This window comes from Schistocerca piceifrons, chromosome 1 (assembly GCF_021461385.2).
Source record: "Schistocerca piceifrons isolate TAMUIC-IGC-003096 chromosome 1, iqSchPice1.1, whole genome shotgun sequence".
Classification (NCBI taxonomy): domain Eukaryota; kingdom Metazoa; phylum Arthropoda; class Insecta; order Orthoptera; family Acrididae; genus Schistocerca; species Schistocerca piceifrons.
In genome coordinates, this window is record NC_060138.1 from 788,444,898 (window position 1) to 788,459,299 (window position 14,402).

General features: G+C 39.5%; 1 protein-coding gene across 2 annotated transcripts in view; it reads right to left on the minus strand.

Moving 5' to 3' along the window:
- LOC124713109 (G-protein-signaling modulator 2) overlaps window positions 1-14,402 on the minus strand; it is a 144,176-nt gene that overhangs the window by 127,364 nt on the left and 2,410 nt on the right. For both annotated transcript variants that reach the window (XM_047242924.1, XM_047242923.1), the window contains exons 3-5: window positions 1,879-2,014; window positions 1,650-1,792; window positions 1,450-1,573 (exon numbers count right to left, since the gene is read on the minus strand). In XM_047242924.1, coding sequence (XP_047098880.1) covers window positions 1,450-1,573; window positions 1,650-1,792; window positions 1,879-2,014 — 403 coding nt within the window. The remainder of the gene's footprint in view (window positions 1-1,449; window positions 1,574-1,649; window positions 1,793-1,878; window positions 2,015-14,402) is intronic.

A 14,402-nucleotide genomic window follows, 5' to 3' on the forward strand; every position in this document is an offset into this window, starting at 1 on the left:
TCGTATGCAATGATGAATACAGGCTTGCATCAATGCAAGAGGATGTGCTACTGGGTATTAGAGGTACCGGTGTGTGCAGCAATCTGGACCACCGCCTCTGAAGGTCTTGCTGTATGGTGGTACAACATGCAATGTGTGGTTTTCATGAGCAATAAAGGAGGTGGAATTGATGTTTATGTCGATCTCTATTTCAATTTTCTGTTCAGGTTCCGGAACTCTCGGAACCAAGGTGATGCAAAACTATTTTTGACGTATGTACATACAGAATGGCATTCAATGACACTGTTGCCCAGAGTGAGGTACATGTCCTCGAAATTAGTTTTTATATAAATAACATTTTCTACAACAATATATACTGTAAATACTTTATCTTACATGAGTAACAATAATTTTAGACATGCACCAATATGTAGTCTGTTAATAAAGTACATGCTTAAATGGAATCTGTAAGTTGCGAGATTAGGTTAAAATACTACTCTGGCCATTCCCCAGTGTTTCAGCACTGTTGATTGTTGTGCAAAGCTCAGAGCAGTTGCAAAACTGCCTCTCATTTGTATTTGATGGGTTAGGCTTTAAGTTTATTGTAAGTTATTCCTACATAATGTTAGCAGTATTGCAATGAATTTCAGTCAACGATGAGAAGAAATAACATTATACCATTTAGCATACAGTATTTTCTAGCTGATGTGAGAGTTTGAGATTGGCTTTTGAACATAAAGTATCTGCACTGTTACACTTGAAGCTTGGTCATTAGTTTAAGAATCTATAATGTTCTGTTTCCAAACAACACCCTAAGTAAATATGAACCAAGTGTTGAATAAAGCAAGAAGTTGTATGCCAAGATCAGATGGCTTACAAGCTCCAAGGGACAAAAATAAATAAATAAATAAATAAATAAAAGGAGTGCACACAAATGAAACAGTTTGTGTTTATACATGCAATATTACTGAGTATATGTTGCACTGTTGTAACACAAACAGTAAACAATGATTAGTGTAATGCCACATATGGATGGTAATTACATCAACACGATTATTGTAGCACAGTTGTTTAGCATGCATGCCCTGTGGCACCTACTGCCAGTAATAATGCAGCTTCTATTGTCAGTGACATGCAGTAAGCAGCACATACTCACTTCCTTTTTGATAATGCAGGTTCACAAACTTGTGTAGTTTCACTGTATGATATTATTGTTTATTGTATAACAAACAAAGAAAAGCTTCGTGGTTTATGAAGATATCACGGCTCAAGTCCTGCTTTACAAAAAGAATGCAAAAAGTTGTACTTCTTAATTCATCAAAATTACTGTTTCCAGTGACCTTTTCCAAGCAGCACATAGTCATGTGCTTTTATTTTTTAACACAGATTCACAAATGTATGTGGTAGTGAACTGCCAGTTTGTCATATGTTCCCATATTTACTTCCTAACAGAATGGAAATAGTTCTTACCTCCTCATGATAGTGTATGGCTTTCTGGAAATCACCAAGTAAGTAATAGGTATTCCCAAGATTTCCACATGCACGACCCTGAGCTGCTGTTTCATTCAGTTCTCTCATCAGCTGCAGGTTTTCCCTATAAAAACCAATGCAATACGTCATAGTGTTGTTAAACATTCAACAGTGGTGCATATGGAAGTATGTTTACTCACTCATAGTACTTCACAGCTTCCTGGAGACATGATCTAACATCTTCTGGAAATTCTCCTGGATCTTGCTGCCCTACTCGCCCAATGTGTTTTCCTTTTGCATGATATACATTACCAAGATTGTAAAGTGCTCGTCCTTCACTTAACTTAAACAAGACAAAAGAACTTATAAATGAAGAAGGGATTTGAAATTTGCTGATATTTATAATAAAAAAATTAATATATATTTTACCTTATCACCAAGTTCCCGAGATATTTCTAAATGTCGCTTGCAGCATATCATAGCCTCATCAAATTTCCCCATAACTTTCAATGTGTTTCCCAGGTTTCCACTTGATTTTGCTTCTCCTAATTTATCTCCCATGGTGCTGTGAAGAAAGCATACTGATGGCAATCATTCACAGAATTATTATTTCCAATAATTCAAATTCTTTTCTAAGCAGCATATAGTCATTTGCTTGCTCTCTCTCTCTCTCTCTCTCTCTCTCTCTCTCTCTCTCTGTCTCTGTCTCTCCTTTTTTTTCACAGATCATAAATTCACATACTTTCACTATGTGTATTACTGGTTACTGTATGGCAAACAAAGAAAAAGTTCATGATTTACATGGAGTATTGTGGTAGTAAACTGCCGGGTTGTGATAGGATCCTATATTTAATTTCTAACAGAGAGTGGGTAAATTTTTTTTTGGTAAGTGTGTGAGGAGAGGGTGAGAGGTAACATGATTGGGGGAAAGTGGGTGGAATACGTAACTCTTTCCAATTCCTTTTAAGACTTCACTCTTACGCAATAAATTTCACAATAAACATTTTAATAAAAATAATGTAAACAAACAATAAAAATTATTAATTTGTTTATTCTATATTAGTACTGTAAATGACTATGTATACTATAAGTCATATTTTTGTTATGAAGACTGGTAATTATCAATGTGATGCTTATCTTCATCTTTTCTCCGTAGCCTACAGTAATCTATGGATTAGGTTAAGGAAATACAGCCGTAGAAATTACATTTCTTCCACTAACATTTTATCCTTGTACTTTTCAGTCAAAGATTGATTGAAGACACTGTTTACAGCATTTTCATCTAACAGTTTAAATTTTGGCCTGCATCACAATGCTCATGGCCACAGGTACCTCAAACACATCTATTGTGTAGTAAACAAGTTCACTGAGCACTTCTTCCAATAATGTTATCTATTAATTCACTCATGAGATTCAACAAAAAATTGATAATATAAAGGCAATAGTCAGTATATTCTGTGATCTGTCCAAGGTATTTGACTGAGTAAATCACAACATTTTGACAAAAAAAATACGGTTTTATGGAAAGTATGTGATGGCTCATGTTCTATGTAACAAAAGGATTGTAAAACATTGTACTTCATACAATGGAAAATCCAGGATGGAATGTAACAATATTAGAGAAGGAAAGTTGCTACTCACCATATAGCGGGGATGATGAATCACAATAGGCACAACAAAAAGATTCACACAATCATAGCTTTCGGCCATTAAGGCCTTTGTCAGCACTAGACACACGTGCCCGCACGCATGCACGCACACACAACTTGCACACACGCCTGCAGACTCAGATAACTGAAACCACGCTGCGAGCAGCACACCAGTGCACGATGGGAGTGGCGACTGGGTGGTGGGTGGTGGTAAGAAGGAGGCTGGGGCGGGCAGGGGGAAGGATAGTTTGGTGGGGGTGGTGGATAGTGAAGTGCTGCAGTTTAGACAGAGGGCAGGAGAGAAGGTGGGGCAAGGGGGGGGGGGGGGGGGAGGGGGGAGAAGTAGCAGAAAGGAGAGAAATTAAAAGACTGGGTGTGGCGGTGAAGTGATGGCTGTGTAGCGCTGGAATGGGAACAGGCATGGGGCTGGATGGGTTAGGACAGTGACAGTCACTGTCCTCACCCATCCATCGCTTATAAGCTCATTACAGACTTCAACTATTGTATCCCCCCCTTTATTTTACACTGTTCAATTAATCATTGAAAACTAGTGTATGCCTACATTAGCGACATATGGTGAACTTGCAACACAAACACCTTGTGGCTACTGTACGGCAGCTTGTTTTGAACAGTAGTGCTACTGACAACATGACTCGTGCATATGCTGTTATTTATATATATTTGATGATGCTGGTGCTGATTTTGCATTTAACACTTGACGATTCCACCTTGGCTGCAGTACATTAGGACTTTTTTTATGAAACAGGTATGCCTCTTCATACTTAAAGTGCACAAATGCATATATATGTCAGTAGTATTTTTCATTATGGTCAATTCATTGTTTTTAAGCTGTAGACAACCTGTGAGTGTATTTATGGTTTTCCCATTTTTTGCTGCAGATCTGATGATGGTCATTATAGACCGAAACCAGTAATCTGTTAACAAAAAGTTTGTGACCATAGAAGTAAATTACAGGAAATTTACAATATATTCAAGTATGTGCATCAAAGGGTACTACCGCTGATTGTAAGACATGGGATAGAGGTAGCTATGTATGAGATTCAGTTTCAAATGGATGATAACTTAAAAAAAAAACATATTTGAAAAATTCTTAAACAACTCAGTTTAGCCACTTTGCACTTGGTATTACTGCAAGGCTTTGGGGGGAAGGGAAAGAAAGAGAGAGAGAGAGAGAGAGAGAGAGAGAGAGAGAGAGAGAGAGAGAGAGAGAGAGAGAGAGAGAGAGAGAGAGAGAGAAATCACTAAGTAAGCAAACTTTGCTTATTTTGATTCTATAGTGTCATATGGAAGTAAATTCTGAGATAACTAATCTTGAATAATGAAACTTTTTTGTGAATAAAATGATCTAGATCAATTAGTAAATTTATTTATCATGCCATTTGGACTACTACCATCATAAGATATCTACAATTAAGATTAAGCTAATTTTATGAGTTCCTGCATGAACCATTACCTTACTGTGGTAGAGAGGCTTGTATGCCTCAACAATACAGACAGCCGTACCATGGGTGCAGCCACAATGGAAGAGTATCTGTGGTGAGGCCACCATAACCTTTAGGTACTGAAAAGGGGCAGCAGCCATTTCAACAGCTGCAGGGGCAACAAACTGGATGATTGACTGTTCTTGCCTTGTAACATTAGCGAACAAGGTCTTGCTATGCTAGTATTGTGCATGGCTGAAAGCAAGGGCTACAGCTGTTATTTGTTCCCCCCAAAGCCAGGCAACTCTATAGTATGGCTTAATGATGATGGCAACCTCCTAGGTGAAATATTCCGGAGGTAAAATAATTCCCTGTTCAGATCTCCAACCAGGAGCTATTGGGGATGATGTCAGTTGGAAAACAAAACTAACATTCTATGATCAGAGTGTGAAATGTTACATCCTTTAATTGGGTAGGTAGGCTACAGAATTTAGAAAGGGAAAGGGATGGGCTGAAGTTAGATATAGTGGAAATTAGTGAAGTGCAATAACAGGAAGAACATGTCTTCTGGTCAGGTCAGTAGAAGATTATCAACACAAAATCAAATAGGGCTAATACAAGAGTAGGCCTAAGATTGAGTAATAAAACAGGAATTAAGGTAAGCTACCATGAACAGTAGAGGAACACATTATCATACCCAAGATATGCACAAAACAACGCTCACTAGATTAGCACAAGTTCATTTGCCAACTAGCTCCACAGCTGATTAAAAGACTGAAAGAATGTATGATGAATTAAAGGAAATGATTCAGAGCATAAATGGAGATGAAAATTTAATTGTGATGGTTGGCTGGATTTTGGTAGTAGGAAGAGAAGAAAAAATAGGAGAACAGGGTCTGGGGGGAAGGAATGACACAGGAAACCACCTGTTTAATTTTGCACTTAGCATAATTTAATCATCATAACAACTTGGTTTAAGAATCTTGAAAGAAGACTATATACATGGAAGAGACCTAGGAAAACTGGAAGGTTTCAGATTGATTATACAATGGCAAGACAGAGATTCCAAAACAAGATATTGAACTGTAAGATGCTTCCAGGAACAGACATGGACTCTGTAATTTACTGCTTATGAATTGCAGATTGAAACTGAAGAAATTGCAAAACGGTACGAAATTATGGAGATGGGATCTGTATAAGTTTAAAGAACCAGAGATTGTTGAGAGTTCCAATGGGAGCATTAGGCAATGGTTGACTGAAACAGGAGAAAGGAATACAGTACAAGATGAATGTAGAGTGCTATGTTCACTCTGAACATAGCACCATGAAGACAGAAGATGTAAGTCTCCATGGGTACAGTGAACAATGGAAACATCCCAGCCATTACTAGCAAATGGCCAAAGGATGCTGAGAAGCGACTTTCCATTCACAATGTAAGAGGCACTAGAGACCAGACTCATTGACAAGCAACATGACATAACAACTTGGTCCCATGCCTACGGGCTATAAAAACATTGTGCAGCAAGCAGGAGGCACATTCGCTATTTGCTATGCTTCCTGGACAGTGCCAACACATCATACAAAACTCTGATCAACTGCTGTTCAACTGGACTACACCCAGAACTTTGCTACGGATTCTCTAGTACTGCTGAAGATGACCTGTAAACGGACTGTTCAATGCTTTACTGTAAGTATGTAACAGCCAAGCTGTTTCATTTACTAAGTGATAGCTTTTTCACATCAACTGCGCTGACACGTCTCAATTCAGGAACTGTGCCATGCACTCTCTTCACTGCATTAATGAATACTTTGTGTTTACTATTTATATTGGTGCCTCTAACCAACCTCCTGATACTTTACATACCCAACTGCATTAAAGACTCTTAGTTCTCTCAAGAGTAATCATTAGTACATTATTAGAAGAAAGAAGTTATTTATTCGGAAGGAGTGGCACACAGCAATAAGTCGCAATCCCATTAGGTTTTATTACTCTTGCACATCTACATTTCGGTTATTAACAGCCGTTTTCAGAACATCTCTGTTACAATCCAATAAATTTGCAGCAGTACATGTCACCAAATGATATTATTGGTGTACAAGTGAAAGTTTTCTTCTGCCTACACAACAGTAAGATCGTATGGTGACATGTCTGCCATTAGTTTATAGGATTGTAGCACAAATGTACTGAGAACGGATATTTATAGCCAAAATCTAGATAATTCAAGAGTAATGAAAACTAATGGGATTGCAACTGATTGCTTTTTGCCTCTCCTTTCTTATAGACTACGGTTGCTGTGCTAATAGAACTTTCATATTTTTGGAATTCATAGCAAATTCTACAAGTAAATTGAAGAGATGAATAGTGTAGGCAGCTGAGGAGCACATAGATAAAAAAAAAGGCCTAGCAGAAATCCCTAGAAAACAAAGGAGATATTGAATTGAATAGATGAAAGGAGAAAACATAAAAATGCACCAGACTGAAAATGGAATGTGCTGGCACACTACACTGAAGAGGGAATGCCTAAGGATGCTGCTAGCAGGAGCAGACTGCAGACGGAATGCCTAGAACCAACTGTGGAAGGGTAAAGCCACAGATATGCTTTGGTAGTACAGTTTCTGGAGTTTCTGCATGTTAATTTAATATTTAATAGACACAGTTCTTGTGTTTTTGACTGCATCGGAAAGTAAACTGATTTTGTGACATACTACAAGTTCAACAAGTGATATATTACACGTTCCCATTATTTAGTCTCACCTGAGTGTTTTGGTACTTCAGTTTTTGAATCTCTGCGTAGTAATCTAATTTATTACACACAGTTCCTGTATTTTCCTCCATGTCTACAGTAGAGCTGCATAGTGTGTGTTGACTGTCCTTTGTTTGTCTGCGTAGTGTAGTTTTCCACGGTCTTCAGTGTGGATAGTGACTGACTGCTGTGTGGGGATGTGAGTAGAGTTGGTGACACTTTGTTTTCAGCTCCAGACTGTGTTTTATTGACAGGCCACTTGGACAATGTAACAGGTCTACTAAAGAGACTGTCTACACTAAGCTTGTCCGTCCTCTTTTGGAGTACTTCTGCACAGTCCGGGATCCTTACCAGATAGGATTAATGGAGTACATCGAGAAAGTTCAAAGGAGAGCAGCACTTTTTGCATTATCCTGAAATAGGGAAGTGAATGTCATGGACATGATACAGGATTGGGGTGGACATAATTAAAACAAAGGCATTTTTCACTGTGGCAAAATCTTTTCACGAAACTTCGATCTCCAACTTTCTCCTCCGAATGCGAAAATATTTTGTTGACACCAACCTATACAGGGAGAAACAATCCTCATAATAAAATAAGGGAAATCAGAGCTCGCACAGGAAGATATAGGTGTTTGTATTTTCTGCATGCTATTCGACATTGTAATAACAGAGAATTATTGTGAAAGTGATTTGATGAACCATCTGCCAGGCACTTAAATGTGATTTGCAGAGTATCCATGTAGATGTAGATGTAAGTGTAAGTACAAGACCTGCTCCATTCAATGAGTAGTCTCAGGTAGCACTTGATCACAAAAACAAGTCAGTTTGTCGAACTATTGTGAATGAACGACACTGATATCCAGCAGGATACCGACATCTCAAGATGTCAACAGACTGCCAGAAAAGTATGAAGGACTACAACTGTATGAATATCAAGAGCTCAGTTGAAAAACCAGTACTAAGCAAAGAAGGGAAAGCTGAAAGGCAGAAGCAATACACGGGGGGGCCTATATACGAGGTTTGGAACTTTAATAGCGGCAACTACTTATTTACAGCTCGTACAAAATAGGTATGTGTTTCAAAGTTTTACTGACCTTCAAAGTATTCACCAGCTTTGTGTATAACCCGTTGCCAGCGATGTGGAAGTCGTAGGATACTCTTAGCAGTGCCAGTTGTGTTGACAGTTCCAGTGGCGCGAACTATTGCCTGACGAATTTGTAGCAGTTCTGAATCGAATGCCGTGAAGTGTTTCCTTCAGTTTAGAAATCGAGTTGAACTCACGAGGGCTTAAGTAAGGGGAGTGCAGTAGGTGGTATAGCACTTAGCAGCCCCATCAGTCAAACAAATCAGTAACAACTTACACTTATATTCTTGAGCATTGTCCTGCAAAATGATGGTCAGTTCCTGCAGAAAGGTCACCACTTCTGTCTCTAAGCTGGTCGTAGGTTGTGTTCCAAAAATGAGCAGCACAGAGACAGAAGTGATGACACTTTCTGCAGGACCTGACCATCATTTTGCAGGACAATGTTCAAGCACATACAGTGCAAGCTGTTACTGATTTGTTTGACTGATGGGGCTGCTAAGTGCTATACCACCTACTGCACTCCCCTGACTTAAGCCCTCGTGAGATCAACTCGATTTCTAAACTGAAGGAAACACTTCATGGCATTCGCTTCAGAACTGCTACAAATTTGTTGGGCAATAGACCACGCCGCTCGAACTGTCAACACAACTGGCACTGCTAAGAGTATCCTATGACTTCCACATCACTGGCAGTGGGTTATACACAATGCTGGTGACTACTCTGAAGGTCAGTAAAACTTTGAAACACGTACCTATTTTGTATGAGCTGTAAATAAATAGCTGCCACTATTAAAGTTCCAACCCTTGTAACTGAAAAAAAACTTGAGGACAGTGTTATAGTATGGGAAGAGGAAGCAGGTGAAGATGAGATGGGAGATATACTGCGAGAAGAATTTCACAGGGCACTGGAAGACCTATATGTCAAAACAAGCTCCTTGGAACAGAAGGCATGCCCTCAAAATTTAATAAGTCACAATTTCAAAATATTGACATGAATTATTTGCAGAAAAATTGAAAAACTTGTAGAAACCAACATAGAGGAAGAAAAGTTGAGTTCTGGAGAAATGTGAGAACATCTGAATCAATGCTGATCCGACAACTTATCGTAGATGTTAGGTTGAAGAGCTATCTACATTAATATCATTTGTACATTTAGAGAAAGTGTTTTACAATCTTGAGTGGAATATACTATTTTAAATTCTGAGAGTAGCAGAGATATAACAGAGGAAGTGAAACCTGTCTTTAGACTGAAGACCACAACAACTATTTTATGACTGCTCAACCACACTCGTTTAAATTGTCTTTTATAAATTGACTCTGTATTTTTGTAGTTTGAAGATTTACAGTCTTTTTATAAATATAAAGAGGTGAGATGATGGGGTTAGACAACTTAAGTATATGTAGCCAAAACACTTGTGAAATTTGCAGAATAGGGGAGAGGGAGGCATAATTTAACTGGGGGTACCTTTTAACAGTCTAAATTTCTACTTCTTCATGACTACACTGCGATTCACACTTAAGTAATTGGCACACGGTTCAAAAAACCACATTAAAACTATTTTGTCACCATTCCTATCTCGAATAGCATGTGTGAAGGATGAACACCTAAGTCTTTCCACACTTCTTCTAATTTCTTTTGTTTTATGACAATGGTCATTTCTCCCTATATTGGTGGGAGTCAACAAAATATTTTCGCATTCAGAGGAGGAAACTGGTGATTGAAATTTCATGAAAAGATGTCACCGCAATGAAAAAAGCCATCATCTAATGACTGCCAACCCAACTCACACATCACGTCCATGACACTCCGTCCCCTATTTTGCAATAACACAAGTCAAGCTGACTTTCTTGGAACTTTTTCCATGCCCTCCACCTATCCTACACAGTAAGGACCCGTACGAAGCAGAAATATTCCAGAAAGGCTGAACAAGCATAGTGCAGGCAGCCCCTATAGTACATTTTTTCATCTTCTAAGTATTCTACCATTAAAACGCACACTCTGATTCACTTTCTGCACAACATTTCCCATGTGATGTTTTTGATTTAAATTGTTCATAACTGTTCAAACCGCATCTGTGCCTTGAAAATGACCATGAAATAATGGTTGTTTTCAAAGACTTCGCCCAGCTGTATTCCCATAAGATCTTTGAGTATTTCGTACACCAGGAAAAACTCCAGTTTCACAATGCTCGTAACTGTAGTCCATAGATATTTAGATGAATCAACAATCTTTAAATTTATGTTATTTATGGCGTAATCAAAATTTAATGGATTCGTTGTAGTACTCATGTGGAGATCACACTTTTTACTGTTTAAGGTCAATTGCCACTTTTCCCACTACACAGAAATCTTGTCTAAATTATTTTGCAATTTGTTTTGATTGGATTGGACTGATGAGGTTAAAGGGACCAAACTATGAGGTTGTCACCCCCTCCATACGAGCCAAGCCAGCAAGAGGCCTCAGAGATAAAGGACATAGAAGACAAATCCTACTGAACCCAACTGCAACCAAAAATAAATAAAACCAAAGAGATAAAAGGAAGTAGATGTGAGAGAGGTGTAAGAGAATGGAGGTGGGTGAGCTGCTCTGTACAGAAAACAGCTGTACGCCCTGGTACACATTATGGAATGGGAGATGCACGCTCTGTGACCGACTGATATTTTCTCACCCTCCATTACCACAAGAAGAACAGCAATGCGACAGTGGATAAAAATCTAGGGAAACAGACAGTGATGATGAGACAGTAAATCAATGACGGGCGTAAAAATACAAAAAGAATTAAAAAGGTGAGGAGGGCAGGAATCAGGCCATATCATCAAGCAAGGGTAGCCAAGGGCACCCTGGTTCAGAGCAGTCGATGGGCTACCCCTCCAATCCCTTAGGCAGCCGACGACGCCAACATGACCTTCCTCACAGAGAGGAGTAGAAATCACATTCATAGATACAATGTAAGACCAGATCAGCCACTTTGGCATCGTCCACTTCCACCAGAGGCAGCATGTCAGCAACTTGATGGTTTTGCCATAAGGTGGCCAGATTAGGGCATTCCAGTAAGATGTGGGCCACCATCAGAAGGGCACCACACCAACAGTGGGTTGGATCCTCAGACTGTAGGATGTGGCCACGGGTTAGCCAAGCACGGCCAATGCAAAGCAACAGAGAATAGTAGATTCCCTACAAGGAGGACAGAGGGAAGACTGCCACCGTCATGATCCCTTTATTGCCTGCAGTTTATTGGGAGAAACCAGGGCACACCAACTCATGTTCCAAGCCTCCAACAACTGGAGGTGTAGTGTCAACTGAAGGTCCCATTCTGATACCCCCATATCTTAAGTTGGCATCCTGAAAGCCAACTTGACAAACTGGTCAGTATGTTCATTTTCTGGGACCCCATAGTGAACTGTGGTCCAAAGATAATTGACTGTCCAGCTAGATGGAGGTCAGAAATGAGAGCCTGGATAGTAACAACCAATGGGTGTTCGGATAGCACTGATCTATAGCCTGAAAACTACTCATGGAGTCACTGCCAATTAACAATGTCTCACTGGTCAAGAACAAATGTGATGGACAGCAAGTTTGCAGCAAATATATTGTATCTGTACGGCAGGAAGTGTAGATCACTGCAACTTGCATGGGTGTATGCAAAACCAGTTTGTCCGTCAACCATACAGCAGTCAGTGTGCACCAATTCCGAACCCAGAAGTGCATCAAGGCTGGCCAGGAACAGGCAGCGAGAAACCATGAGGTCAACAGTGTCTTTCAGTCCAAACGATACGTTGAGACAGACCCAAAGACAGGGTACACATCACGGGGGCATACGCGATGACTCCCTGAGAAGCAGCGATGGTGGAAAATTGGCACGACAGTTCAGACACACAGGGAGCAGAAAATGGGTGTTGCATTGAGCAGCAGTTTTTGGTGCCTGATTTGTATTGAGGGATTTCAACCTCTGTGAATATGCTGTTTGTAGGGCTGGTCCAAAAGGCACTTGTTACAAGTCGCAGCCCACAATGGTGCATCAGGTCCAGCATCCACAATGCTGTACGCAATGTGCCGAAACATATGTCAGATGCCCATAATCATGATGGGACAGGACAGAGCTTTGTAAAGTGGCAAAAGTGTACAGCAGTCTGTGTCCCAGTTAGTGTTACTGGAGCAGCGAAGTGTATTAAGGTGTGACCAACAGATTCACTTAAGGTGGCGAAGAAGGAGAAGCTATGTCAATTGGGCATCGAACACCAGTTCAAAAAAGGTGTGATTCTGCCATACTGAGCAACTGGTCATCAAGGTACAATTCTGGTTGTGGACAGACAGTATGAAGGCAAAAGAAGTGCATACACATGTCTCAGACAAGTACATTCCAAGCAAGGTTTTCAGGAGCAGTAAAACTACTACATAAAAAAATAAGCATCATTACACACTCCAGAGAAGTTAAAACATAGCTGATAAACAAAAACTGAACAAAGTGAAAATGCACATAAGGAGAGTAATGAAAGAACCATTAAATGATTTTGAAAATAAAATTCTGTCATGTGATCTGAGTAAAAACCCTAGAAAAGTTTTGGCCTTAGATAAAATCGGTAAGTGGATCGACATCATCTGTTTCACTCAGTGATCATACTGGCACTGAAACGGAAAATGAAAAGGCTAAAATACTGAATTTGGGTTTTTGAAATTCGACCAACTGGGCAGGTATTGGCACAAATGATCATGGAATAGAAAAGCAACTACAATTGCTTCATTGTGGAAAGGCATCTGGACCAGATGAGATACTTGCAAGATTCCACAGAGACTATGCGAAAGAACTTTCTCCCCTTTCAGCAGCAGTTTATTATAAGTCACTGGAGCAACAAAGGGTACCTAGCAAAAGGAACAAAGCACAGATTATTCCCATTTTCAAGAAGGGTCGTATGACAGATGCACATAATTAACTCATAGGCCTCTACCACTGATGTCAATTTGTTGTAGAATTACAGAATGTTTCATGCTAACATATTACAATGTTTTTGGAGAATGAAAATCTCCTCTATAAAAACTGATATGGATTCAGCAACAAAGATCTTGTGACACTCAGCTCAGTCTGTTCCTACATGACATTCACAGCACTGTAGATACAGGTGCTCAATTTGGTGCCATGTTCCTCGATTTCAGAAAGGCATTTGCTGCAGTCCTGCACTGGTCTTACTGGAAAAAAATTAGCTCACCAAGTATAGGACCAGATTTGTGACAGCATTCAAGGCATCCTTGCTGATAGAACTCAATACATCACTCTTAAAGGAACAAAAGTGACAGATGTAAAGAGAATTTCAGGACTACCCCAAGGAAGTGCGACAGGACTGTTACCATTTATGATGTATATAAATGATACAGTAGGAAACATTGGAAGCTCTTTAAGACTGTTTGTGGATGAAATGGCTGTCTATAAGAAAGAAAAATGACCTGCAGAGGATTGATGAATGGTGCAAGCTCTGGCAGTTGACTCTGAGCTGAACAAACATAACATATTGTGCATACACAGAAAATGAAATCCACTACTGTACAATTACACTATTGGTGACAGATGGCTGGAAACACTCACTTCCATAAAATACCAGGGAGTACCTATCCATAGCAACATCACGTTGAAAGGCCACATAAAACAATTAGTAGGAAAACAGATGCCAGGCTGAGATTCATAGGAAGAGTCTTAAGGGAATGTAATTCATCCATGAAATAAGTGGCTTAGAGGACACTTGCTCAACTATTTCTTGAGTATTATTCATGTCTGGAATCCCTAGCACATTGGATTAGTAAGAGGGACAGAAAATATCAAAAGAGTGGTGAATCATGGAGATACTCAACAAACTCTCGCAGTAGGGAATATAAGAGAGGCACAGTGACTCAAGGAGAGGCTTACTTTTGAAATTCTGAGAGTCCATGTTCTGGGAAGAGTTAGACAACATATTACTTCCTCCTGCATGTCTCCTGAAATGAACTTGAGAAAATTTGAGAACACAGAGCTAATACAGAGGTTTACAAACAGTCCTCCTTT